Raw genomic sequence first — 426 nt, 5'->3', positions numbered from 1 at the left:
GATCGAGGGAGGCCTTCAGGGCAGGAGAGGAGGAGCTTGTACGCTGTGCCGGGGTTTGCTGACGCGGCGGCGGCCATGTGGCGATGGTGGAGGCGGGATGAGGTTGCGAGCCGCCGCCGCCGGGAGCTTTGGAAGAGGAACGGGAGTATGAGGAAATGGCACAAACCGGGTCAGGCCCAGGCCCTAGTTTTGACCCGTGGGCTAAGCCCGTAGGCCGGAAATACTGAAAATATTTAAAACACTAATGAGGGCTCATTTGGGTCGCAGGATTTCCAAAACAATGAAATAGAAACGGTAAAGTTTTGTTCCTAAAATAAAATGTAAATTTTGGGATGACGGGTTGAGCCAAAGCAGGGGCAACATAAGTTAAAGGATGACAATGGAAGTATGGTGTGGGTACAATAATCTCATACCCATACATATGTT

At 50.9% G+C, this 426-nt stretch overlaps 1 protein-coding gene across 1 annotated transcript in view; it reads right to left on the bottom strand.

Annotated features, from left to right (window-relative positions):
- The window catches only part of LOC119361498 (nudix hydrolase 9-like), a 4,161-nt gene extending 4,010 nt beyond the window's left edge, over positions 1-151 (bottom strand). The window contains exon 1 of the mRNA XM_037626679.1: positions 2-151. Coding sequence (XP_037482576.1) covers positions 2-77 — 76 coding nt within the window. The 5' untranslated portion in view covers positions 78-151. The remainder of the gene's footprint in view (position 1) is intronic.
- Between the last annotated feature and the right edge of the window lie 275 nt (positions 152-426).

This window comes from Triticum dicoccoides, chromosome 1A, assembly GCF_002162155.2.
Source record: "Triticum dicoccoides isolate Atlit2015 ecotype Zavitan chromosome 1A, WEW_v2.0, whole genome shotgun sequence".
Classification (NCBI taxonomy): Eukaryota; Viridiplantae; Streptophyta; class Magnoliopsida; order Poales; family Poaceae; genus Triticum; species Triticum dicoccoides.
This window is presented reverse-complemented; position numbering and strand designations above follow the sequence as displayed.